The sequence below is a fragment of the Theropithecus gelada genome, chromosome 7a, assembly GCF_003255815.1.
Source record: "Theropithecus gelada isolate Dixy chromosome 7a, Tgel_1.0, whole genome shotgun sequence".
Lineage (NCBI taxonomy): Eukaryota > Metazoa > Chordata > Mammalia > Primates > Cercopithecidae > Theropithecus > Theropithecus gelada.
The window spans coordinates 55,089,801-55,116,272 of record NC_037674.1 but is presented as its reverse complement, the minus strand read 5'-3'; the positions used below and the strand labels follow the sequence as shown (position 1 = coordinate 55,116,272).

General features: G+C 48.7%; 1 protein-coding gene across 2 annotated transcripts in view; it reads left to right on the top strand.

The window, feature by feature from the left end:
• RASGRF1 (Ras protein specific guanine nucleotide releasing factor 1) overlaps positions 1 to 26,472 on the top strand; it is a 131,053-nt gene that overhangs the window by 34,221 nt on the left and 70,360 nt on the right. For both annotated transcript variants that reach the window (XM_025390837.1, XM_025390838.1), the window contains 5 exons: positions 6,257 to 6,349; positions 9,227 to 9,480; positions 21,310 to 21,389; positions 24,166 to 24,359; positions 24,999 to 25,108. In XM_025390837.1, coding sequence (XP_025246622.1) covers positions 6,257 to 6,349; positions 9,227 to 9,480; positions 21,310 to 21,389; positions 24,166 to 24,359; positions 24,999 to 25,108 — 731 coding nt within the window. The remainder of the gene's footprint in view (positions 1 to 6,256; positions 6,350 to 9,226; positions 9,481 to 21,309; positions 21,390 to 24,165; positions 24,360 to 24,998; positions 25,109 to 26,472) is intronic.

Here is a 26,472-nt window from a genome sequence, read left to right as displayed (position 1 = left end):
TATGAAAGTTTCTGCCTTTGGATCTGATTTTGGTAGAGTGTCATCAGTGCCGTAGCAGGGTTTGCGGTGTGAACCCAAGTCAGGAAGTCAGTTGTTTTACAGCCCGGGAGGTGTGGGTTCATGTTGCACATGGCCTTAAAAGGTGTCAGGGCACTTTAGGTCAGAGAAGGGGTGTAGGTGCAAAGGGCAGAGCCCCCTGTGGTGTTGGGGAGCAGAAAGCAGGTCAGTCATGACTGAGTGAGAGAGAGAGTGTGTGCGTGTGTGTGTGTGTCTCAAAGTGGCAGTAGAGACCCACTTGATGGGAATTTTCGGAGCGATGCTTCCAACTGAGTGTATTACCCTTCAGGGCAAAAGATTTTTTAAAGAAGACTTTGAAAGAAGGACCATCTTAGGAAAGTTTTCTGGCCATAGTATCTCTCTTGGTCTCTCTCTCTCTCTCTCTCTCTCTGTCCCCCTGATATACACACACACACACACACACACACATATGCAAAAATATGTCCTGCAGGTCAGAGGGTACCTGCTGGCTCTGAGTGGGCTCTAGGAGAGTGGAAACAGAGCTCATTCCTGAGGAGTGGCCATCAGGTGGGCAGGACAGAGTGACACCAGTGAGGAAGGCCCGGGGTCTTAGACTGTCGGAGCCAGGAGGACTCTGAAGACACCAAGTCCATGGGGAGGAAGCAACTTACCCAAAGTCTCTCGCCTCCACCACTGGATCTCCTGGCTGAAATCCTTGGCCTGAGCCTGCCCCACCACAGCCTTCCCTCCCTGCTGAGGAGAGGACCTTGATAACAAAGTACGTATTCAGGAATGACAGTGTTGCCTGGATGGCCCCACACTCTCATGGTCCACCTCTCTTCTGATGGCTAAATAAGCTTCCTCAGGCCCCATCCCACATATTCCTGAGGATTCCCAGGGGCTTACATTCCCCTGGCCACCTCTTGCTTTCAGACTCCACTCTCCTGACCTGTCACTGCACTTCTCATGGCAGCTGCCTCCACTCAGTCTTCACTGCTTCTTTTCCCTTGAGTAGTCACTACCTGTGTCTGTCAGAATGGGCTAGATTATGCTGCAGTAACAACCTCTGAATCCGAATGTCTTAAAACAACAGAGGTTGATTACTGACTCTTGTGTGTCCATTGAGAGTTCTGCTGAAGACTCTGCTCCCCAAAACCCTCCAGTGATCGAGAGACAAGCCAAGGAGGCTTCTGCCATCAAGAAATTCACCAGTCATGTGGCTGGGCTGGGGAAAGGCACATGGCACAGTGCTCACGTCACATTGGACAGAGCAAGTCACGTGACTGTACCCAACTTCAGAGGATCTGGGAAATACAACGCACCATTTCCAAGAAGAGAGAGAACCAGAGTATCTGCAAAAGTCCCAACAACGACTCAGAGGAGGCTCCTCCTTCAGTCCCTAAACCCGTAACACAGGCTGTTGTATGTAACAGAATGGAGGGGCACTCCACTATTAAAACAGAAAACAGCTCAAAAATGAATAGAAAACACCTCTGCCCTCATGTCACCCAGCCTTTCCTGCCACAGCCATCCTTCACCAACCTCCCCTTTACACACTGACTTCTCTCCTCACACTCCCACGTGCCACTTTTGTTGTTGTCCATAACCTCTTTCCCTAACAAGATCTTCCCCCTGCATCCAGTGATGTGCCAGAGCCTGCTTCTACCATTGGCCATTGGCCATCCACACAACACTCTATAACACCAGCTTGCAAGAGCCAACTGTTAGATTTTCAAGAATTTCGCTAGCTGCGTATTTGACCTTTGGTAGCTTGAAATGGGCTGAGCTAGAAATGGGCTGACATCATGGGAACTGGCAAATGCTACAAGTCAGTTTTCCTTTCAGAGAGCTTTACCATTTATAATTTACCATTATATTATTGTCTGTAACTTTTTTCATGACCAGCTCTGTAATTTGCAGGGCTCAGCACGAAAGAAAATGTGGGGCCCTTAAAAACTTCAAGACAGCAACTGCAGAAGCTTAAACCAACCACTGGGCCCTTGTAAGCCTGGGGGTCTGTGCAAATGCACAGGCCACACATCCATGAAGCCAGCCTGTCTCTTCTCCCTTTGTACCCTCCATCCTGTGGCACCCACCCCAGCCATCTCTGTAACAGGAGATCATGCTGACACACCTGTAACGTTACTAAGTTAAACAATCAATCCCCTGCTGACTTAGTCTCTTCTCTCCCTTCTAAACAATCCTATCAGGCCTTCTCTTTCATTACCAGAAAACCCCATCAAGGAACCATCTAAATAAGGGAACATCTGCCTCTGAGAAGACTCCTCCCCTCCTCTAGAATGCTCAGTTTGGCATGATTTCATTTTCTTGATAGCTATTTCTCTCCCATTTGCAATTGGAAGTAAATTTGGAGAGCTAAGACAGGCCCTAAAGGGCAGCATAGGAGTTTGCAGATGGCTGTAATATTTTATTGGCATGGGAACACACATATCCCAGAAGGCTGACAGTGGAGGGAACTGCAGAGATCTTTACCCTAAGGTTCAAAATGAAGACTTAGCCTTGGAATCAGTTTTAGGTTTTTTAATTTTTTTATTTTTGGAGATGGAGTTTCAATCTCGTCGCCCAGGTTGGAATGCAATGGCACGATCTTGGCTCACTGCAAACTCCACCTCCCAGGTTCAAGCAATTCTCCTGCCTCAGCATCCCAAGTAGCTCGTGTTACAGGCACCACACCCAGCTAATTTTTGTATTATTAGTAGAGACGGGGTTTCACCATGTTGGCCAGGCTGGTCTCGAACTCCTGACCTCAGGTGATCACCTGCCTCAGCCTCCCAAAGTGCTGGGATTATAGGTGTGAGCCATCGCAACTGGCCTAGAATCAGTTTTGCAAACACACTCTGATGTGGAACCCCAATATATAAAATAGGTAGAAGACTGCTCTGGGGAAAGGAGGGGAGGGTGGCCTTGGTCCTTCCCCACCAGCACCCCCTCTCCATGGCCACTCTCCCTGCTGTGGCCCTGCTGCCCATCTCCTGCCATCCCCCATTCCCAAGACTTGCTGCCCTGGCACACAACACTCTATCACACCCATGCCTTTGTTCATATCATTCCCTCTATTCGAATTCTCTCCCCTACATATACCTACTGTTGGACTCCTGTTTGCCCTTCAAAACCTTTCCTGGGGAGCCTTGCCACTTCCTGGCTGAGGCCCTCCCATGGCAGTGGGTACACAGCTCTGTTCTGGCCTGGCCTTGTTGGATGGCAAGTCATCTCTATGAATGCCTGACCTCCTTCTTAGGCTGGGAGCTCCTCCAGGGAAGGGGCACTTGGCACGGTGCCCAAACAGACACCATCAGAACATGCTGATAAGGTTGGCACAAAGGGAAACAGAGATAGGGGCACCTGTTGGGCTTGGATGGGGGCAGAGGGAGGCAGGGAGGCAGGAGAGACAGCTGAGTTGTGTGGCACCTGCTTGAAAAGCAAGCAATGCAGCAATCTTTAGTAAACCCTTGGCTGCTAACAAAGAGCAAAAGACCTAGATTAATTCCATCACCCGTTACTGCACTGACTAAACACATTCCGGGTTAAAGAAAGTGTCTCCAGAGAGGGGAGTAGGGTGGAGCAGGAGCCAATGCACCATGCCCAAAGCAGGTGTAGCAAGTAAGAGTTTGCCTCTAGGGGCAAAGAAAGCCAGTCTGAGGGTGGTGGGTGGGCAGGAGCCAGCCAAGACACCAGGCATGGAGCCAGGTGTGGAGTCAGCCAGTCAGAGACAGGGCGTGACTCAGAGGTCCACTTCCCCATGGCTGTAATTCACCAGGGTCAACTAAGTAGGGGCAGGATGTAACCAAACAAAGCAGGGTGCAAAGCAAAATCTACTTCCAGGAGGCACCTGCCAGTGTCAGGGAAAGGCTGCCTCCATGAGCCCTCCATGAGCCCTTTAGGCCTGGGGCTCCCACCACCATCCCGATATTGGCTCCTAGTTGCAATCGGCCAAGACTAGACATAGTTCAAGACTCTTGCAGGGTCCCCAGGCTTGCAACCCTCCAGAGCTTTGCCCACTTAGCCTGATCCTTAAATAAAGACTCCAAAGCTGCCATTGTTGCCTGTGCATGTAACATGGTGCCTGACCTAATTGCATCTGTTTTCTGCCCTGGTCCCTGTTGAGTAGATGTCCCGGCATGCCTCTCTCTGAGAAGAGCACCATCAGTTTTAAACACAGACCACTTCCCCCACCCCAGCACACATACACACACATATCACCATCCTAAAGTGAAAAGAGTTGCTATGTGCAAATCCCAAAACTGGCAAAGAAAGCATCCTGGCACAGAGGTGAGAAGCTGAAGGTTAAGGTGTTGACTGAGCAGGCTCCAAAGGCGTGTGTGTGTGTTTGTGTGTACACACACTTGTGTGTTTCTTAGCCCTTTAGAGTCTAGATCAAAGAATCAGTCATCATTTCAATGTGCAAATGTTCTCAAAGGATCAAAAAGGGGGAGGGGGAGGGGGAGGGGAGAAAAGCCCATCTCCATGCTGACTATTTCTCAGTTAGATATTTTCGGCCACTCTTCAATCACAGGGGTAATTTTAGCAACCAAGGAGTGGAGAGCGGGTAACTGTTCCATTTTGCTTTCAAAGTGCTTGATTTGCTCAATTATGAGCACCCATTCATCCTGTGGTTCAGCAAGTGGCCTTGAGGGGACAAAAGCCATGTGTTCCCAAGAGAGAGCAGCACCGGGCTTTGTGGCTGTGTTCATAGAATCCCCCAAGCTACTATCTTTAGACATGCGGGGCTTCATTACTGCAGTGTTTTCCCTTGGTTAATGTTTTTGTTGCTGCTGTTGCTCTGATTTTTTTTTAATTCACTTATTTGTATAGACAACAAGAATGTGCTGAGTGCCCAATGTCGCGCTAGGCACCAGGAGCACAATGAATGAAACAGCTGCAATCCCTTCTCCCTTAGAGCTCACAGCAAAGATAGAAGAGTAGACAGGCAATTCCAGCATTTTCACAGGAAAGTCCATGGTGCAGTGGGAACCCTGCTACAGGACACAAAACAAGGACTTACAGAACTGGAGTGGTTGGGTGAGCCCTGCGCAGGAGGATACACCACTGGCCTGTCTATGGGATGAGTCCCAGAGGCCCCTGGCCACAGTGCAGCTTAAGGTGCACCTTCTCCTAGGCACCATGCCTTGGTTTTGTTCTTGCAGCTATGTCGACATCTGTGATCCCCAAATTATGCAAATGGAGATGTTTAGAGCAGCTAGATATTCGAAGAGCTATTCCACTTTTCTAGGCCAGCAGTTTCCAGGTTATGATTAAAATAGGCCTCTGATTCTAAGAGGTGCTTTGGGGCTGCCCAGGAAGGAAAGCGCCAAGCCAGCAGGGCTTCACCCGGAGCCACCTGCTCTATCTGATTTATATCCAGATACAATTTTGTTTGAAAAATAAAGGGATTACCTAGATGCCCATCAAAGGGGGAATGGATAAATAAAATGTGGTCTACACACACGAGGGAATATTGCTCAGGCTTTGAAAGGGAAGGAGACTCTGACCCATGCTGCAACATGGGAAGAAACTTGAGGACATTATGCACCATGAAATAAGCCAGTCACAGAAAGACAAATAGCGCATGATTCTACTTAGATGAGCTATCTAGAGGAGTCCAAATCAGAGGCACAGAAGGTGGAATGTGGTTGCCAGGGACTGGGAGGCAGGGGAATGGAAAGTTATTGTTTGATGAGTACAGAGTTTCAGTTTTACAAAATGAAGAGTTCTGGAGGTAGATGGTGGTGATGGTTGCACAACACTGTGAATGTCCTTAATACCACTGAACCGTACCCTTAAAAATGGTAAAAATGGTAAATATTATGTTACATGTGTTCTATCACAGCAAAAATTATAAAATAAAGGGACTAGTGGTTTGGGGAGTAGGGAGGAGAATCACAGATTTAGGTCAAATTCTGAGATTACAAATGAGGTGGCTACAGCCCCGAGAGCAGAAGGGCTTCATCCAAGGTCACTCTGGTTGGGCAGCCCAGCTGGCCTGGAACCCAGGTGTCTACCCATCCCCCATGCAGCGCTTGCTTCTCACAGATGTCTGGGGCCTGTCTGGTTCCATGACCTGGATGCACAGAGTCAGAATCACAAGCTGTGGCATCATGGTTCTTGGGGAAGAAGAGGCAGGGCCGGCTGCCACCCTGTGCCTGCCACCCACCGCCGAAAGACCTGGGGCCTCCATGAACCAGTGCCCCTTGCAGGCTGACCTGTGTTTCTGTTGCAGATCGCATCCCTGCTCAAGGACAATGAGCGCATCCAGTCCACCCAGACTGTTGCTCCCAACGATGAAGACAGCGACATCAAGAAAATTAAGAAGGTCTGTACTATCCCTCTGGGTGGCCCTCTTTGGAGCTCTCTCTTTAGAGAGCCAGGCCAGGGTTGGCAGTATCCACCCACAGTCCCACTGTCCTCAGGGCGTGCCCCCATCCCCCAACCTCAGCTTCAAAGACAGAGCCCACAACCCCTTATCTCTGAAGGGTACCTTGTCATTTCTTCTGGTTATCCCTGTGGGGTAGAGTGCTTCAGCCCCATTTTATAGATAAGAAAACTGAGGGCCGGGCGCGATAGCTCACGCCTGTAATCCCAGCACTTTGGGAGGCCGAGGCAGGTGGATCACAATATCAGGAGATCGAGACCATCCTGGCTAACATGGTGAAACCCCGTCTCTACTAAAAATACAAAGAATTAGCCAGGCGTGGTGGCGGGTGCCGGTAGTCCCAGCTACTCGGGAGGCTGAGGAAGGAGAGTGGTGTGAACCCGGGAGGTGGAGCTTGCAGTGAGCCAAGATCGTGCCACTGCACTCTAGCCTGGGTGACAGAGTGAGACTCCGTCTCAAAAAAAAAAGAAAACCAAGGTTCCACAAGAGGAAGGAGTGGGGAAAGCCAGGACAGAAGCCCAGGCCTGGGACTCTCAGCTGACTGCTTTCATCACATTGTCATTCACCTTGCCAAGACCCCCAGGGCCACCTCTCTGCTGCCACTCCCTGGCATGCGACCCCCACTGCCATGTACACGCCACCTCTCACAAGTACCTCCTGAGTCCCCAGCAGACCCAGCACAGTAGTCCAGCCTTTTTCGGACCTCACTGCTTTTACCCTATGAGAGTTCAGGAGGAACAGACATCTCAGAAGCTACCAGGGATCTGCCCAGTGGCCAGGTAGTGACATACCATGGGCCACCCTGTGGTGGTGTGGCAGAGGGAAGGGGCATGGGCTGTGCTTGTAGCTTGCCAGACTCAAGGCAGGGGAGCCTGACTCACCCTAAGAAAAACAGGTGAAACCACAGAATCCTATTTGTTGAGTGTATAAAAGGACCCCAATGCCATCCCTAGAAACTGCAAACTGGCATCCCATGGGCCAAGTTCAGCTTACCAGTGTGTTTGAAATTTTGAGATTTTCATCCCACTGGGCTTTTTTTTTGGTTTACATTTTTAAAAATTTGTTGCCAGTGCTTTAAAAGCTAAACACATCACACAAAAATCTGGATTTCTGGTTTCTTAAGACTAGAAATAGCTAACATTAATTAACTACTTTCTATGTGCCAGACATTATTTTAAGAGCTTTATGCAGATTAATTCTATCCTCACTAAAATCCTCTGAGGTTTATTTATTATTTTCATTTTACATATGGGGAAGCTGAGACACAGAGAGGCAAAGGAACTTGCCCAAGGTCACACAGCTAAGTATATACAGAGTAACATTCAAACCCTGGCGGCCAAGCTCCAGAGGCTATGCTGCTGGGACACGACATCTCCTTAAAAAGCAGAAAGTCCAGCAGCCCCAGGCCACCTCCTGCACATGACAGCAGCTGGCCCAGGCAAGAGGTGCCACCTTATGATATACCCCCCTGCCCCACCCAGCCAGCTTCACGTACCTCTAGGAACTGCCAGGGCCCCACAGACACTGGGACTTGCCACCCAGGTCTGAGTCAAGTCCCATCTGGGCAGAGATGCCCTGACCCATGTTCTCTGCTACAGTCCCAGTGAGCTTCCCAGTCCACCCCTGTATTTGGAGCATTCTGGTTGGAACATTTTGTTAAAGGCTAGCTGAAATCCACCTCCCATCGCTCTATTTTCACCCTCCTGGAACCTCAGAGTAAGCCCCTCCCTCTTTGAGAAAGCCCTTCCTATCTTCAGAGATAGCTCCTGGGGCTTGGGCAGGCCTCTTCTCTCCACAGCACCCATCTCTAGCCAGCACGTCTGCCCCTGGACAACTGTACCTGCTGTTTGGAGACAGTGGTCCTTTCAGTGGAGAATATTGTATGAGCACCTCTGCCTGGTCCCCAGTGGCTCATCCCAGCACCCTTCCTCCCAGTGTGGACTGTGAGCTTGCACAGTCCTTGTGCAAGAAGCCCTTGATTGGAAGCCTGTACAGCTCAGAAGCCCTTGATTGGAAGCCTGTACAGCTCAGAAGCCCTTGATTGGAAGCCTGTACAGCTTAAGACAACTCTCTGTGTGTATGTCAATCAAGGCCCTTTCCCGAGTTCTTGCCAACACGAGGCCACTCCAAGCAGCCCAGCACCAAGGCAACTGAGTTAAGTGTCTCTGTTCATTTCCCTACTGAGTCAGGAGGAGAAGCTCCAGGCAGGCCCCAGCACTCAGAAGCCGCTGATGAGGGCTGAGTATGAGTTAACTAATTTTCCATGTTCTGTTCAATTTGATAATCACCCTTCTATCCAGAAGAGCTTTAATTGAAACTTCTGGGCTTTCAGGCAAGTCATTAGACAAGGCAAGGTATGACCCGTGCCCAGCACAGCCCTGCAACCCTTTATCCTCAGGCGACCTCCCATTATGGAGGCATGGAGCCACATTTGCCCTCCTCCAGCGAGTGCTTCCAAAGCAACCCAAGGGGTCTTGTTAAACTGCAGAGGTCTGGGGTGGGGCTTGAGAATCTGCATTTCCAATAAGCTCTTCAGAGATGCCAGTCCAATTTGTGGACCAGACTTTCAGTCTAGCCATCATCTCTTTAGCCCCATTTTACAGATGGGAAAATTGGCTCAGAGCAACCAAACAACTTGCCCTGCATCATGTGGGCAACAGAGCCAGGCCTGATCTACATCTGAGCTCTTTTTGCTACATGCCCGGCATAGGAATAACAAAGCCTTGGTCCCTGCCCTTGGGGAGCTCACAGCCTCGAAGGACAGCAGTGGTCCAGACTCCCTGACAGGAGCCTCTCCCCACTGGTCTTGCTGCCCAGGTGCAGAGCTTCCTGCGGGGCTGGCTGTGCCGGCGGAAGTGGAAGACCATCATCCAGGACTACATCCGGTCACCCCATGCCGACAGCATGCGCAAGAGGAACCAGGTGGTGTTCAGCATGCTGGAGGCTGAGGCTGAGTACGTGCAGCAGCTGCACATCCTTGTCAACAATTTCCTGCGCCCACTGCGGATGGCCGCCAGCTCCAAGAAGCCTCCCATCACACATGACGATGTCAGCAGCATCTTCCTGAACAGGTGAGCACCCCTAAAGGTTGACCAAGGCAGGAAGGAGACTAGTGAGCATTGGCCGCAGCTAAGCTTTGACACACTCTCTCATGTGTTTCCCACCAAGTGCAGATGAGGCCCAGAGAGGATGGAAGTACCCAAGATCACGTGGCTAGAAACCACCAACCCCAACAATTGTGGGATCTGGGGCAGGGGCACAAATGTAGGCTCACAAAGTATAGGTCTAAACCAGTGGGCCTCAACTGGGGCAGTTTTGCTCCCCAGGGAACACTTAGGAATGTTTGGAAACATTGTTGATTGTCACCACTTGAGGGAGGTTGCTGTTGGCATCTAATGATCTAACAGCCAGAGGTGCTGTTAAATATCCTACAATATGCAGAACAGTCCCCCACCAACAAAGAATTAGTCCAGCTAAAATGTCAGTAGCGCCACAGTTAAGGAACCCTGGTTTAAATGTTTAAGAGTTATAAATCAAGCTACAAAACGTAAAATAAAATATTCTTCGACCTTGATGCCATCATAATGACCTGGAGGCCAGGTTGAAGCTTACAATTCTCAGGTGCCTTAGCGTTCTGCTGTGGACCACACTACCCACATGCCTTACAAAGAAGTCACTTCTCCCAGATGGTGACCCTGGCATTAGTATGAGGCTTATGGTTCTTCAGAAGGCTGCGCTGATGGCTGCTCTTCTGCTGTCAACTTATTTTTAAAAGGAAATGGTTTAAATGAGCTTTCTGGTGGGTGATAAAATTGTATAAACTAGATAAAAGCAACAAAAATGAAGACATACAAACAGCTTGCTATTTACAATGGAATGTCATCTACTAATTAAAGTAAATCATTATGTTCCCCTAGATGTTCATTCAACTACATTTCTTTTCAAATATTCAGCATTCAGTCCTTTCACTAATCTCAACCAGCCTTTTCTTCAAGCCCTCTGCATGATTATTTGGGACCCAGGACCACCTTCCCTCTGTCCTCCTCTTCCCCTTTCCCTAACAGTGTGATGTGCCGAGTTTGAGGGGACTGTGGAACACCCCAGGGTGGGGGTGTATAAGGTTGTGAGTCAGACATGAGTCTGAGGCTCAGTTGAGAGATTGGGCTTAAGAAACTGAAAGTCATTGGAGTGGGACAGGTGACATCACAGATGTGGACAAGGCATCAGAATATGAGGGACAGAGAGAGAAGCAGGCAGGAGGAGGAAAATAGCTTTTGGCCTCATGAGACCTTTTCCAGAAAATGAATCACAGGGCCCCACAAGGTTGCTTTTTAATAGACATGTTGATCACAGTTCTTAGACATTCAATAAATGCTTTTTATGCATTGACTAAAACAACAACACAAAAAGAATTATGTGTGTGTGAAATCAGGTAACATTTAACCCAGAAACTCCAAGTGGGTTGTTTAGATTCAGTGACCTGGAATTTGAATGAAAAATGTGAAGAACATGTTCCTTGCTGAGCAAACCCTTGATAACTCAGCTGACTTCACAGATTCTCAAACACAAGCCCATCTGTAGGTCTGGGTGGAGCCCAGGGGACTGCATTTCCAACAGGCTTGCAGGTGCTGCTGATGCTACTGGTCCCAGATGGCACCAAAATGGGAGGCTTGAGATAAACAGAGGTGGCTGCCTGTGTTTATCTCCACCATGACTCCTTATTTGAGGTTTACTTCAGGAGGCAGTGGTGTAGTTCTATGTCGTTTGTACTTTGTTCGCATATTAGGCCACCAATGCAAACTTTTGGTGACGATTTATCATCATCGCTAAGAGGCGTCCTTTTGTGTTTGTTACCTTTTCATAATTTTATTATACTTCATTGATTCATCTGAAATAGAATTCTTTTGACCTGGAATCTTTGATAGAGAATATTCATGCCAGCTCACAGCATTTGTTCAAAAGTTGCTCGGAAAAAAAAAGAAATCACAACATGGTTTTATATTTTTATCTTCAAAGAACTGAATGGATCAGGTCAGATACCTTTAATGGAGAACAAATAAGAAGGAGGAAAGGGGGGGATTTTGCCTTCTCATGAAGCTGATATTTTCAACAATGACCTTAAAAGGAAACATGATAGACTTCAAGATAGACCCAGAAACAAAACAGGGCAAGTGCCCTTCAGCAGGGCAAGTGGAAAGGTTTACCCAAATCTGTTTTTCCCTTTCTCTTGTCAATACAAGGCAGTCCATAGGGTGGGGCCCCAGCAATGATTAGGGATGGAAGGAATGGGTTGGTAGCCAGCAGCCCCACCAAAGGCAAGGACACTCATCCACTTGTTCATTCAACAAACAAGCAACACAGAGTGCCTGGCTGCGTGCTGGGTTCACATATATAGAGTGAGCCATGTAAACCCCACCATCAAGTCAAATGATCCAGCAGATGTTTACCATGAAATGTGAGAACCACCAGAGTCTTCCTGGAGGAGGTGGTGTCTGAGCTTAGTCTTTAAGGACACGAGAAAGTTTACAGGAGAAGGAGGAGGAAAGAACTTTCCAGGTAGAGAAAACAGCATGTCAGAAGGCCCAAAGGTGAGAGTGGGACTTGATTCTGGAGGCAGGAAGGAGCCATCAGACATTTCAGGCAGAGAATGTCATGGTCAGGTCTGTTGCAGGAAGCTCAGCCCCTCTGCCATGTGGGGGGCACTCCTTGGGGAGAGTGGAAGATGGGAGGCTGGTAGAGAGGCTAAGTGAGCATGGAGGGACTCCAGGGCCTGAGCAGGCATGACTGCCCAGCACATGTTTGCATCCTGCCAGCAGAGGCAAATGTGCATCTGAGCACACTTCCCTGGTGCCTTGTAGGGGGCTGGATAACTGAAGGCTGGTGGACCCAGAGGCAAAAGTTTGGAAGAGTAATGAGCTCCCCATCACAGTAAGAATTCAGAAGAGTAACCCTTTGTCAGAAACATCAAATAGGTTTAGAAGTTTAATTAGATGCCCTTTAAGATCCTCCAGCTCTGAATAGTGACACTATGAATGTGATGCTTTCAGGGCCTCCTGGGCAGTGTGCATGCCTGCCTAGAAAAAGACAAGTGGCATCCTCCACAGGCTTCAGACTGAGAAGCTCCCTTACCCATCCCCATCTCCCCGGGTAGCCGCTTCTTCATCCCAAGGATGCTGCCCATTTCACTTTCTTTACGATGGGCCCAAGGCCAACTGTTGCCTACCTTAGCAATTTTATTGATCTCAGGAAAAATAGCAGCAGCTTGATCAATTCTCAAGACCTCTAGAATATGGACTCTAGAGGTCATCAGAAAAGGCTGCCCCAGGAATGGTACCTGTCTCTTACAGGCACTAAAGGATCAAAGAAGAGACTTGGTGTAAAGTGTTTAGCACAGAGCCCAACATAGCCCAGGTGCTCCATAATAATGCACCGTGCAAGAAATCAAAATCAAATATAACATGGAAGGAACACTTCTGACTCATTTTACAAGTCAGCATTACCCTCATATCACAACGAAATATATCACAAGAAAACTACAGCCCAATATCCCTCATGTGCATATATACAAAATAGCAAAGTGAATCTAGCAATATATAAAAAGAGTAATACATCCTGACCAAGTGGGATCCATCCCAGAAATGCAAGGCTGGTTCAACATTGAAAATCAGTCAATGTAATTTACTCTATTGTCTTCCTAGATTAAGTGAGAAGACCTGGTGGTTATATCAATAGCTGCAAGTCTGATGAGGCTGGTTCCTCTCCTCTACCCTGGTCCCTGTTCTCAAACATGTGCAAGCCAGAAATCTTTCCTTCCCCAGGGGTCAGGGTGGGAAGGAAGAGCTGGAACATGATGGTCTCCAGATCATCCTTGCCTTATACATGGTCACTTGGGCACAGCACAAGCTTCACTATCTTAAACTCTATGATTTTTTGCAAATGTAAGGAACAGCTGGAATTATTATTTTTTGTGACCTTAAAACAGCCCCCACTCAGCGCTTTGCAGGATTGAAGTTTCTGGACTGCACTTCCCATACTACGGCAGTGCTTTACAGGACCTGCATTGTGCTGGGCTCTCTGCCAGCACTTGACCTGCATGCTTTCTGATCCTCAGAGGCACCCATGAGGCTGGAGCCAGGATCAGAGAGGTGGCAGGAGATGCTCAATAGCACACAGCGAGTGGGGCAGGCTGGGATTGTAACCTAGATCTGTTTAATGGTAAGGCCCCAGCTTCCCGCTGCTGCCTTGTTAAATAATGGGCTGGAATCCTCTCCAGGAACCCATTTTCCTTGCCCCCACTGCTAATGAGTGTGGGTCATTACAGCACAGGTCTGGGCATGCACCCTCTGTTGGAGAACTCCCCCTTGTGTATGAGACCCACCTTTTCACTTGCTGTCCACACTGTGGGGGCCGATCCAGGACGTGAACCTCGCCGCTCTCCTTGCCTCAGACCACAGCACAAAGGTCTGTGTGTCATAAGCCACGGTGGAGCTGCCAGCTCACTTGCTGCAAAGCTTTTCCATATGTAGCTCTCTCCTAGATTTGTTTTTAGGCTGAAATATACAGCCACATTAGAAACCTGATGCTAATTTGGTGATTTACTGAAGCTCATTTTAAAAGGTCCTTGGGAAGACAGAAGCCTCTCTCCAGCTTGGCAGATTCATCGAGGATGTTGCAGAGCTGGGGAGGGTGTTAACTGTGTACTTCTCAAATAGGGGGGAAAAGATCTTTGAACTAAACATTTGCAGCAGGCTTTGTTCAGTCAAGACAATAAGCTTAGAGACTGGCTATTTCCCTTTAATAAAAACCATGCCCAGCGCCGTGTGCTGGGAACCACAGGTGTTGCCCATGACAAGAGGCATCCTGTCCTGGTGGCAGATGGTTTATATCTTGCTTCCTGCGCTGACTGATTGGCAGTGGCTGCCTGGAGCCCTGAGTTGAGGGAATGATGAGGCTCAGCAGGAGAGCATGCCACAATCAATTCATCCTGTCTGCATGGGCTGGAGGGTGACGAGGGGCAGGCCCGGAACCCATGATGAGTGACTGGTGCAATGCAACAGGCAGGGTGTGGGGGCAAGAGTGAAGGGGCCTGATTTTGTCCTGCTCCTGCCCAGCCCTATCTGCCTTGGACTGGCCTTGGGTACGTCATGCCCCTTTCTGGGCTCAGGAAGTGAACCAGGCAAAATGAACATGTCCTGCAGTTAGGCCACTTCTCTTGCTGGAACGTTCTTCCCACCCTACTCTCCTTCTGACAGCAATCCTACTCTTTCTTCATGTCTTTCCTTGGTTGCCATGTCCCTGACCACCCCCATGCCCCTTGCCACCATTGGTTTATGTGCTTTGGTCGTGCTGTCCCAGAGCCCCTATGCTTCTCTTTGTTGCATGCATCACACTTAAATAAAGATTTCTTTTTGTGTTTAGGTCTCTCACTATATTAACTGTTCAATGTGAATGGGAACAGGGCCATAGGTTACAGCTGCACCAGCTGTGCACTGAACAGTTCTGGGGGCACCATTCACGTTGCATAAGGGTGGGTGGACTTTCTTCTGTAAAGAGTCAGTTAGCAAATGTTTTAGACTTTGGGAGACATACCATTTCTGTTACAACTAAGCAGTCACAGATAATCCAAAAACAAATGAGTGTGGCTATATTACAGTAAAACTTTTCTTTTGTTTTCAACCATTTAAAAATGTAAAAATTATTCTAAGCTCTCAGGCCATACAGAAACAGCAGCTATGCTAGATTTGGCCCATGGGCTATAGTTTGCCAACCCCTGACATACACTAGGCTGTGAATAGTGCCCACTAGAACTGTGCATCCAGCAGCCTTGATGGGGACTATTTCTGTTTTTATGATTGCTGAAGTTAGACACAGGGAGACCATTGTCTGAGCAAGTGCCTGACACCTAGTAGGTACTCAATAACTATATATTGAATGAGTGAATGAAACACTAGTTCTGCAAGATGTTATTAGGTATTCCACCATCAAGGGGTCATGTAGATTTGAGAAAGGTGCATGGTATAATCCCCTTAGAGAGTCACAATGAACTTGACATTTTAAAAGAATCAATCATTTTTATTTAAACTGTTATAGAACATTGGATAAAAGTAGAAAACTTCCCAATTTTTTTTTACCAAAACTTAGTCTTAAAAATAGCACATTTATGTGTGTACAGACTCTCTCTCTCTCTCTTTCTCTCGCTCGCTCGCTCTCGCTCTGATAAATAGAAGCCTATGCCAACAAAGGGGGTGGTGAGAGCAAAGGGAATGGCCTGTGCAAAGGCCTTAAGGCAGAAGAAAGCAAATCCAGGGAACAGAAGGCCAGAGTGGTGAGAGGGCATAGGGAAGAGGGAGTAGCCCATGGACAGACAGAGGCAGTTCCTACAGGGAGCTGAAGGCCAAGTTAAGGCCACTCCCCCAATTGGATTCAATTTTTAAGAGATGAATCCACTGTGTGGAGAATGGGTGGACCAGGAGCAAGAGTGGAAGCAAAAGACCAGTTAGGGGCCCACTGACAATGGTCTAGGCAGAGGTGACAGGAGTGGCAGATGCAACAGACAGGAGACAGCAGAATCAGCAACTTTGATGGAGTAGATATAGGGGTGAAGGGGAAAGAGGTGATAGGTGATTCCTAGGTTCTGTCTGAGAGCCTGGTGGGAAGGGCTGCTATTTAATGAGAAGAGAAGGAGGAGAAGCAGCTCTGTGGGGCAGACCCAAGGTCAGGGTCAATGGGAAAAAAAAAAAAAAAAAAAAAAACCTCCTAAAAACTATTAGGAGTTCATGTTGTTAAAATATAAGCAAAATCAGGCTGGACACAGTGCCTCGTGCCTCTAATCCCAGCACTTTTGAGGCAGAAGGATTGCTTTAACCAGGAATTCAAGACCAGCCCAGGCAACATAGGGAGATCTCATCTCTACAGAAAACTTAAAATTAGAAGGTCATGGTGGCACACACCTGTAGTCCCAGCTTCTCAGGAAGCTAAGATGGGAAGATCGCTTGAGCGCAGGACACCGAGGCTACAGTGAGCTGAGATCACACCACCATACCCTAGTCTGGGGGACAGAGCAAGACCCTGTCTCAAAAAAAAAGAAAAATCAGTAACTTTTCCCTATATCTACAGAAACCACTTAGAAAATATACTATGAGAAATAGCAACAAGAACATAAAATGTCTAGGAATAAACACAGTATCTATGTGATGAGGCATCAACAAAGACATAGTAAAGTAGAGAGACACACCAGCATCCTGGACAAAAAGATGTGTGTCGTGCCAGGCGCAGTGGCTCACGCCTGTAATCCCAGCACTTTGGGAGGCTGAGGTGGGTGGATCACGAGGTCAGGAGATCGAGACTATCCTGGCTAACATGGTGAAACCACATTTCTACTAAAAAATACAAAAATTAGCCAGGCGTGGTGGTGCGTGCCTGTAGTTCCAGCTACTAGGGAGACTGAGGCAGGAGAATGGTGTGAACCCGGGAGGTGGAGCTTGTAGTGAGCCGAGATCACACCAGTGCACTCCAGCCTGGGCGACAGAGCAAGACTCTGTCTCGAAAAAAAAAGGATGTGTGTCACAAAGATGTCATTTCACCCAGAATATTCTGTAAATTTAATGTGATGCCAATCAAAGTGCAGCCTAGCAAAATGATTTTAACATTCAGTTGGAGGAATAAATGCATACAGACAGATAATATTCTTAAAAAACAATGAAAGAATTTCCTACCTGTAATTAAAATATATTATAAAGGCTTATAAATATATTAAGTAATAAAAACAACCTAAGACTAATACAAGATCAACAAAATAAAATAGAAAGTCCAGAAAGAGACTTACGCATATATTAGAATTTTTTTTTTTTTTTTGAGACAGGGTCTCACTCTGTTGCCCAGGCTGGAGTGCAGTGATATGATCTCGGCTCACTGCCAACCTCTGCCTCCTGGGCTCAAGCCATCCTCTCAACCTCCTGAGTAGCTAGGACCACCAGTGTGCACCACCATGCCTGGCTAAGTTTTTTATTTTTTGTAGAGATGGGGTCTCCCTATAGTGCCCAGACTCAAGAGATCCACCTGCCTCAGCCTCCCAAAGTGCTGAGATTACAGGCGTGAGCCACCTCACCTGGCAAGAATTTGGTAACTATGAAAACCCAGCCTAGTAAATAGCTGGTATATTTGATTAACAGAATTGACAATTGGCTAACCAAATTGAGGGAAAGGCTATGTCTATCTCCCTTATTCATATCATACACCAAAGCAAACAATAATTAAGTATTTACATGTAAAAATGAAACAATAAAATAATATATACATGAGTATGTAAGCAGTCTGGGAGTGGGAAAAGATATGATTCCCCAAGCCAACCAGAAAGAAAATGGTCCACCTTACAAGGAAAAATGGAAAAACTTCAGAATAACACCAGACACAAAATTAACAGGCAAATAGCTGAGCAAAGATGTCTACAACATAGATGTCAGACTATACACTTAATATAGTTATTTAAAATTAATAAGAGAGAAAAGATTAATAAGAGAAAAAATAGCAATGACCATGACTAGGCAATTTTTTAAAAAGAAATACAAATGGCCAATATATAAGAAAAACGTTCAAACAACCCATTAATAATTTGATTTTTTTAAGCAAATCAAGTCAAAATGAGATAATATTTTTAGTTGGCTGGGCAATGATAGTAATTTCTGAGTAGTAGGATTACAAGTTAAATTCTTTAAATTTAACCTTAGAAATGGAGGCTTCATTAACTGTATTTTTATAATTCTAGCTTATGATGTTCCTGATATGCTGCTGCACAGGCATGTGCAGTATTGGGATATAAGAAGGTTCATTTTCTCCCTGGTCCATCCTGAACAGTTGTCTGCTGTGCTGAAGCTGTCTGAGAATGGCAATCCTAAGTCTTGCCATGGCAGTACTCAGGGTTATCTGAAAGGATCTAGACATATGTCAAGATCCTATATATCAGGGGTCCCCAACCCCCAGGCCACAGACTAACACTGGTCTGTAGCCTGTTAGAATCTGGACCCCACAGCAGGAGGTGAACAGTGGGTGAGCGAGCAAAGATTCATCTGTATTTATAGCCACTCCCCATTGCTCACATTACCACCTGAGCTCCACGTCCTGTCAGATCAGTGGCAGCATTAGATTCTCATAGGAGCACAAACCCTATCATGAACTGCACATGTGAGGGATCTAGGTCGCATGCTCCTTATGAGAATCTAATGCCTGATGATCTGTCACTGTCTCCCATTACCCCCAGATGGGACCGTCTAGTTGCAGGAAAACAAACTCAGGGCTCCCATTGATTCTACATTATGGTGACTTGCATAATTATTTCATTATATATTACAATGTAATAATAAAAGAAATAAGCCAGGCATGGTGGCTCACGCCTGTAATCCCAGCACATTGGGAGGCCAAGGCAGGTGGATCACCTGAGGTCAGGAGTTTGAGACCAGCCTGGCCAATATGGTGAAACCCCGTCTCTACTAAAAATACAAAAATTAACCCAGCGTGTTGGTGCGCACCTGTAATCCCAGCCACTCGGGAGACTGAGACAGGAGAATCACTTGAACCCGGAAGGAGGAGATTGCAGTGAGCCGAGATCACGCCATTGCACTGCAGCCTGGGCAACAGAGCAAGACTCTGCCTCAAAAATATAATAATAATAATAGAAATAAAGTGCACAATAAATGTAATGCACTTGAATCACCCTGAAACCATCCCTCCACCACACTGCCCCCACCCCACCATCTGTCTGTGAAAAGATTGTCTTCCACAAAACCAGTCCCTGGTACCAAAAAGATTGGGGATGGCTGCCAAATATGGCTCCCTTGAGAACCCCTGAAAGTCCCCTGACCTGACCTCCTTGCCTCCCACCTCAAGTCAGACATTCTTCCCTCTCTGCACTCTCATGCAACCCTAGGTTGGTCTCTTGCTATTGGCCATTTTGAAGGGTCTTCACATGTGGACTCCCAAAGTTCTTAAAATTGGAACATTTATCCATTCAACAAACTCATTTGAGGGTCAGAGCCAGACAGAAACCAGGCTTACCAAGGATCATAAGATGTCGCCATACCTGGAGGGACCCTTTCTCTGGGAACTTTAGGGAGATGACAGACAATTTACAATACTTAGTGGGATCCACACTCAGAAGTGAGAGCTGAAAGTCTTCTCTGCTTGGATTTTTAAGTTCGCATTGGTTTCAGTCTTGCTCAGTTTTCCTTTCCTTCTACATATTCTGTGGAATGCAGTTGCTAGTTTCACCCTTTAGCCTGGAGGTGTTGTGTTCTGTTCTGTTCTCTCTCCCTGCCTTTCTTCCTCTCTCCCTCTCTTATCTCCCTCACCCCTTCCTCTCTCTTGCTATCTCTCTCACATCCTCTTTCTCCCCACCCTACCTGTTTATCTGCAAAGCAGGCATGCGCAGGACATTTCACATCCCTCTGGGGTCCTGAGCCTCTAACCTCTGAGCCCCCTCCATCCACTGGCCCCTGTGCCCTGCCCCACACCGCCTCGAAGCTGGAGCATCTCTGTGCTCACCAGATGTCTTCCACCCTCTGCTCTCATTGTTCTAAGACAGTGAGATGGAGGAGGGCTGCCTCAGAGCACAAACCGCTGGGAGAAGGGCCAGCATCCCAAGGTGGGAAACACCAGGTACCTCAAACAGCCAAACAAAGCCCTGGAGAAACAGAGGCGGGAGGGAGCCCAGAGCACACTGTGGAGACTGCTGCCACAGACAGACAGGAGAACATTCCAGGGAGAGAGGGGGGCCTGCCCAAAGGCTCAGGGCTCTCCCTGACTCCTGAGGTACTCACTTTCTCTCTCTGGGCCTCAGTTGTCCTATCCATAAATGGAGTGTACCGCAAAGAGCCTAGAGGGAATCTGGGGGGAACCCCCAGGTCTCCAAGGTGGTAGGAGCTAAGGAGTAGGGGAGAAATGGTTGGGCAGGAAGGAATGGGGGTACCTTCAGGAAGCAGCAGAAGCCGCCTCTCTCTGGTGTTCTCTCAGTCCTCACAGCTTGTCCTGGGAGAGGAGACGCCCGGACTGTGTTCTGGGACCAGCTGCTTTGGGAGCAGTGGGTGGAAAACGGGTTGCGCGGAAGGCCCAGCAAATGTGGCTATCTGTATGGAGCCCGCTAAGCCGCCAATGAGAATACGAGTTCAGCACGTTATGTGGCAACAAAACAGAGGCTTTGCAAGCAGCAAGACTCTGGGTCTTTTGGCTTCTCTGACTTTGATTCCAAAAAGCGGGGGCGGTTACTGGGTGTTGGGGACCTAGCGTTTGCTGAGCGTCTCCTGTGCACTGGGCACTCAAATTGTCCCATGGCTTCCAGGAGCTTCCTCATTTCACCTTCGTATTTTACACAGAAAGACTCAAGGCTGGGAGACCTTAGGTAACTTATTCATGGTCTCACAGCTGGGAAGGGACATTGGGCAGATTTCAGCCCCTCTCTGTGCTAATCTCAAACTCTAGCTCTTCTGTTGATCCGTGGCTTTTACCCGTGTTCGCCAGAGCCCTGGTTTCCTCCAAGATACCTTGGGGGAGGGGGTGTGGAGCCCAGCAGGCCAGGACTTGAGGAGACAGAGGCCACTGGCCAGAGCAGCTCCCTGCCCTCTGCTGGCCCATGGATATGCCACTCCATGCATAGATGAGCCTGGCCTTGATTTAATGCTCTGCTGTCACCATCTGGAAATGCTTAGTAATTCTTTAACCAGGGGCCTGCATTCTCATTTAGCACCAGGCCCCCCAGATTATATCATCCATCCTGCCGATGCAGTTTTCACGTAAGGTCTCACATGAGAAAAGGGTTTGCTGCTGAAGTCACGCAGGAGGTTTGAGGACAGTCACCTCTGGAGGAGCAGGAAGTCCCTGGGGCAGAGGTGACCCTGTGCTTTCTCTTTCAGTGAAACCATCATGTTTTTACATCAGATCTTTTACCAAGGCCTGAAGGCCCGCATCTCCAGCTGGCCCACGCTAGTCCTGGGTGAGTAGTCAACCCTCACTGAGGCCCCCAGAGAAATCTCCCTCCAGGGGCCACCCCAAAAGGCTGCAGCAGTTTTGTCCTTCTAGAGCATAATAGAGTGTCACTTTTTAAAACCCACAGAATCCCTCAGAGGGGGCAGAAGAGAAAAGACAAGTTGGCAAATCCTGTATTTCTAAGAGGAAATGATATATTTTTAGTTTCCTATCCACTTTCCCCTTTTATAAAGAATGTATACACATCCATTTCAGAAAAATTGAGAACCCATAAAAGTAGAAAATGTTTAAAAATATCAAGCATAGTTCTGCTTCCCAAAGATAACCACTATAAACACTTTGGTGTGTTTTCTTCCAATTTTTTTCTATGCATAGATCTTGGGTTTTTTTCCACTTTACATAATTGCAAACATACTGAATATAGAATTTGTATCTTGCTGTGTGTTGTTTTTTTTTCTTTTACTTAGCATTATCCCATAAGCATTTTCTCATGCCCAAAGCATGCTTTTTGATCACTGTGTAATACTCCAGTACCCATGAAGGCACTGTCATTTATCAAACTGTCTGCTATGGTTGGCTCTTAGAGTTGTTCCCATTTTTTGTTATTAGAAATAATCATCTCTTCATAAGAAATTTTCTCCATATTAGAGATCATTTCCTTGGGATAGGTTTCCAATTAGCAGAATTGCTAAAACAAAGAACCCAAAAATGTGAAAGGCTCTTGCTTCATACATATTGTCCCATTGTTCTCCAAGACGGCAGCACTGCCCTAAGTTCCACAAGCAACAGACAGAAGAACCTCCTGCATCTCACCCTCAACCTGCACCAAGTGTCTTTCTTTTTTTTCACTTTCTTAATGTGGTAGATAAAGGTGAGTGTTGGTGTCACCTCCACGATGGAGGCAAAGAAAATGGCTTAGGGAAGTAAAGGGATAGCAAAGGCTGCATAGGTGGAGGGCACAGAGCAGGCCCAGGCCTGGCTCTCCAGAGCTCCCCTGCCCTCAGCTTCCCAGGGGGAAGTAGACACTATTATTTTTCTCAAGTCAAAGACCCGTGCTTTTCTCTAAGGTCAAAATAAGAAGTGTCCTTAGAAAGATGGGGTCCTCATCTTCTGCAATTGCATTGTTGAAGATATTGTCCATCAGGTGGTCGGACACCCATCACATGAGCTACCATTTAGAGTTGATTACAAGGAAACCATGTTTCCTTTCTTAAATGGGACTTATAAGAAGATGTTTTGGCCAGGTGTGGTGACTCATGCCTTTAATCCCAGCACTGTGGGAGGCTGAGGCAGGCAGATAGCCTGAGGTCAGGAGGTGAAGACCAGCCTGGCCAATATGGTGAAACCCTGTCTCTACTAGCATTACAAAAATTAGCCAGGTATGGTGGCGTACACCTGTAGTCCCAGCTACGTGGGAGGCTGAGGCAGGAAAATTGCTTGAACCCAGGAGGCAGAGGTTACGGTGAACCAAGATCTCACCATGGCACTCCACTCCAGCCTGGGCGACAGAACGAGACTCTTATCTCAAAAAAATGAAGAGGAAGAAGAAGAAGATGTTTCAAGGCCAGGCGCAGTGGCTCACGCCTGTAATCTCACCACTTTGGGAGGCCAGGGCAGGCAGATCACTTGAGTTCAGGAGTTCAAGACTATCCTGGTCAATGTGATAAAAATTCTATCTCTACAAAAAACACAAAAATTCAAAAATTATCTGGGCATGGTGGTGCACACCAGTAGTCCCAGCTACTTGGGAGGCTGAGGTGGGAGAATCACTTGAACATGGGAGGCAGAGATTACAGTGAACCGAGACTGCACCACTGCACTCCAGCCTGGGCAACAGAGCAAGATTCCATCAAATAAATAAATAAATAAATAAATAAATAAATAGAAGATGTTTCACATGACTCCATCTCAGTCTATCAAATGTTGAAGGACAGATTTGGGGAAATTGGTTGGGACTTAGGGGCACTGAAAGGAAAGTTATATACCCAGGAAGCTGGAGACAGAACTATAGCCAGAAAGGGCCCCACCTGGTGAACTAGATAGTGCCAAGCCTGGAAGGCCTGCTGGGACAATGACAGATGAATGAAGGAGCAGAGACTCATGTGTCATATGGTAGGAAAACCCCTGGAAACAGGGGGTCAGGAGACCCAGCTCCAGGCCGGCTGCTGACTTGCCCTGTGACCTCAGATAGGCCACTTCTGTCCCAGGACGGAGACTCCAGGAGGGAGGGAAGCCTCTTGGGGAGTGTCCTAGGCCATAGCACCATAGGGCATGGGGGCAGGCAGAGGGAGGATCTGGGCAGCATTCCAGCTGCAACAGAACCTCAGCCGACCCCACAGGAAGCTATGGAGAAGGGTGACCTCACACTAATGTCCTGAATTGAAGCAGGAGGACAGACCAGGCAAGGCAGCTTCCTCCAGCTGAGAGCAATGCCTGGAGAGGGACCCAGCTGAGAGTCATTGGCCACCAGCACTGCTGGCAGCTGGGGAGGATCCAGGTGGCACCCCAAAGTGCCCACTCTACCTCCTCTCTCTGACACTCCCATCACAAGTGTCTCTAAGAGTCTGTGATTCTAATGTGGTCCCAATGACGGAGGCCCACCTACTGGCAACTGGACAGGGCAGTGGTCCTGGAGTCATCCCCAAGAGCAGAGATGTCTCTGTGGTGAGGAACTTGAACCTGGCCCCTGGCCTCTCTGGGTGTAGCTGGGGGAGCCAAGGGCCTAGGGGATTCTGTCCCCACCAAGCTGCCCTGGCCACCCACTGACTGCCTCATCCTTCCAGCTGACCTGTTTGACATCCTGCTGCCCATGCTCAACATCTACCAAGAGTTTGTCCGCAACCACCAGTATAGCCTGCAGATCCTGGCCCACTGCAAGCAGAACCGTGACTTTGACAAGCTGCTGAAGCACTACGAGGCCAAGCCTGACTGCGAGGAGAGGACGCTGGAGACCTTCCTCACCTACCCCATGTTCCAGGTGGCGTCTGGCCCTGCCTGGGTGGGGGAGAGTCAGGGAGGCAGGCATGGGGGAGGGACCATGGCAGGCAGAGGGGCTCAGTGTTTAACGTGCCCCAGCTCTGGGTTGCCAGAGGGGGTGGGGGAGGTGGTTAGGGCCAGCAGCAGACAATGCTGGGTGCAGGGCAAGCTGACTGTGGGCCTGTCCACCCCACCTTTCTCTCCTGGCTCCTGAGCACCCCACACCACCCTCAACCAGAGCAGAGCCCTAGACAAGACCCTGGAAGAGCCTCCAAGTTAGAGTCTGTGACCAAAGGGCAGCCTATCTCCTTCCTCAGTTCTGCTCATGGAAGTAGTCCTCTGGGCTAAAAACCATTCTCTCTCTCTCCCACCACCCCCCTTCATGCTCTCTCTCTCTCTCCCCGCACCTGTACTCTATGCTCATGTGCTCTCTCTCTCTCTCCCTCTCTCCCCCGCCCTCGCCACCTCTTTCCCTCTCTCCCTCTCCCTCTCCCTCTTTCTTTTTCTCTCTTGCTCACTCCCTGTCTGACCCTGCCTTGCTCCCCGGCCCTACTTCCCTGGCCCTACTTCCCTGGCCCTGCTTCCTCGACCCTACTTCCCTGACTCTTTCTCCACCCTCACCTCTCCCACCTGCCCGCAGATCCCCAGGTACATATTGACCCTCCACGAGCTCCTGGCCCACACACCTCATGAGCACGTTGAGCGCAACAGCCTGGATTACGCCAAGTCCAAACTGGAGGAGCTGTCCAGGTGAGGCCTGGCTCTTCGTGCACCAGACCGGCAGATGGGGCAGGGCTGAGGACGCCCCTCACCAGGAGTTCGCTGAACCCCTGACAAAGCTCGAGTTCAGATGGGGATTGTAAGGGAGGGGCACAGCTTGCCACAGCTCAAAGCAGAGTCCCCTGGAGTGGTCCTGAGGGGGTTACAACTCAAGCCCTGGTGGGCAGGAATAGCGGGTGCCATGCTATCCCTGGCACAGATGGGGCCCGAGGAAGGCCCCTGAGCACTCAACATCTCCCAGGAGAGGGAGCTCTCCGGGACTCCCAGGCACTCTCTGCCTGTTTCCTCTGTTCTCCAGTGTCAATGTGTCAAAACCTGTGGCCATAAGAGGCCCAGAGGGGGTCCTGGGTGACAGGCCCTCATGTGCCCAAGGCTCTAGTCAACCAGAGGCAGGTAGTGGCAGTGGGTGGATAAGCACATGGCTTGTCCAATCTAGTGCCCCAGTCCTCTGGTCAAGGCCCCTCACCTGGCCCTCTTTCAGCCCCTGAAGCCCAGAGGGAAGCTTCCTCTGCAAGGGCAGACATGGGGGAGCACGGAGGGGCTCTTGCAGCACCCCAGGCAGCAGACGACTGTGGTCATCCAGGAAGAGGTTCAGATCCTGGATGCAATGGGATTTTCTGATGGATTTGATGTGGAAAGAGAAGGAGTAGAGTCAAGGGTGATTGCAGGATGTGGGGCTGAGCCACAAGAGGGCAGAGGTGCCGTCAACCGAGCTGGAGAAAACTGCAGGAGGGACAAGTCTGGAGGGGAGTTCAGGAGCTTTCTTGGGAGCATGTTGAACCTGAAATGCCAATTCAATGTCCAAGTGGAGATGACAAGAAGGGACTAGGGAATTTGAGTCTGGAGCGGAGGGGAGAGAGAAATCCGGTAATCATCAGCTTGCAGATGGTGTTTAAAGCGACAGCACTGGTGAGATTGCCAAGGGAATTAGCTTGGACAGGAAAAAGATGAGAACCAGAGGCTGAGCCCGGGGGTATCTACCCTGTGAAGACCAAGAGATGAGGAAGGGCCTTGTGGTCAGAACTGGGCTGCCAAGGGCTACAAAGAAGGATCAGTCTTCAGGGTCTGGGATCCAGCCCCGGCCCCTACCCAGGGCACTGCCAAACACTCAGTGCGCTAAAAGTCTTCCTGAGGCTGGCAAGGGGCAGCCAACCAGGCCACAGCTCCCAGCTGGGTGGAGGGAGGACCAGGCTGGACCAGCACAAGGTATAGGGTGCCCCCTGATCCTTCCACGACCCAGCCAAGTTGCACACCTGAGTGGAGAATCAGGGCAAGGATGCCATCAGGGTGTGATTGCAGAGTTGCAGAGTAATGAAACCACCGATCACGAGGGT